At 57.2% G+C, this 960-nt stretch overlaps 1 protein-coding gene across 1 annotated transcript in view; it reads left to right on the top strand.

The window, feature by feature from the left end:
* Window positions 1–237: 237 nt before the first annotated feature.
* Window positions 238–960, top strand: part of Gimap8 (GTPase, IMAP family member 8) — a 21,108-nt gene continuing 20,385 nt past the window's right edge. The window contains exons 1-2 of the mRNA XM_015493700.2: window positions 238–480; window positions 606–717. Coding sequence (XP_015349186.1) covers window positions 650–717 — 68 coding nt within the window. The 5' untranslated portion in view covers window positions 238–480; window positions 606–649. The remainder of the gene's footprint in view (window positions 481–605; window positions 718–960) is intronic.

Here is a 960-nt window from a genome sequence, read left to right as displayed (position 1 = left end):
CATCCACTGGAGAGGCAGCTGGCCTTGGCTTGGGGGGTGGCAGGTTAGGGACGCTGTTGGGAGGGATTGTAAAGGTTATTTTTTGGGTTAGCTGAGACCAGAGAGTTGGTGGGAGGAAGCAAACAATTTCTTCATATTTTTACCTAAATCTTGGGAGAGGAGTAGGGTGAGCTAGGTGGTGGGGGGGACCAGTGGGGGGAAGGAAGTGCCTGCTCTGAGCCACTCCAAACAGACTCAGCTCAAACCCTCCTGCACCCAGATTCTAGCTGGGCCTCTGCTGGCATTTCTCTTACCATCTCTGTAGTCTGCAAAGCTCCACAGCCTTCTGCCGTGTGGTGGCCCCAAAAGGTGGCCAGTCCCAGAGAAGATCTGTGTGTGTCCCCAACCAGGCCCCTCCCTCAGCCTCTCCCAGCGTGGGCGCTTGCCCTGGGACCTGGCATTCTGAACTGCCTCTCTGATTGCAGCTGTGCCTCTGCTGATGTGAGACCTATTTCTAGAAACCTCTTCCTTCTCAGAAACCCTCAGAAATCCTCTGTCAGGGGGATTTAGCCCTGGAAACTGGTCATTCCCCTGCTGTCCTTACCTGTGGCTCCTGCTCTCCTTAGGACTTACTTCTTCTGTCCTGGAGAACCAGCAGCTGCTCCCACAGATGGAGGAATGGAGCCAGGAGGAGCTCGGGGGTTCTGAGGCTGCCAGGGACCAGGGGACAGGACTGAGGTAGGTGTGCTGGGCCCGTGGCTGTGTGTACACTGGTGCGTGTATGAGGGGTGATGGTGCTGGGCTCACTTACGAGGTTCTAGGAAGGTTTCCTCCTGGTTCAAAGCGTGTTGCTCGACCCTGCAGGGGGCAGATGGGGCAGGAGGGACACAGGGCCATATTCAGCAGCCCTCTTACAAGGAGAAGTGCCAGGGAGGGGGCTCAGCCTGAGGAGGAGGAGGAGGAGGAGGAGGAGGAGGAGGA

The sequence above is a fragment of the Marmota marmota genome, unplaced genomic scaffold (assembly GCF_001458135.2).
Source record: "Marmota marmota marmota unplaced genomic scaffold, marMar, whole genome shotgun sequence".
NCBI classification, from domain to species: Eukaryota; Metazoa; Chordata; class Mammalia; order Rodentia; family Sciuridae; genus Marmota; species Marmota marmota.
The sequence above is the reverse complement of the archived record's forward strand: the minus strand, read 5'-3'. Positions and strand labels throughout refer to the sequence as shown.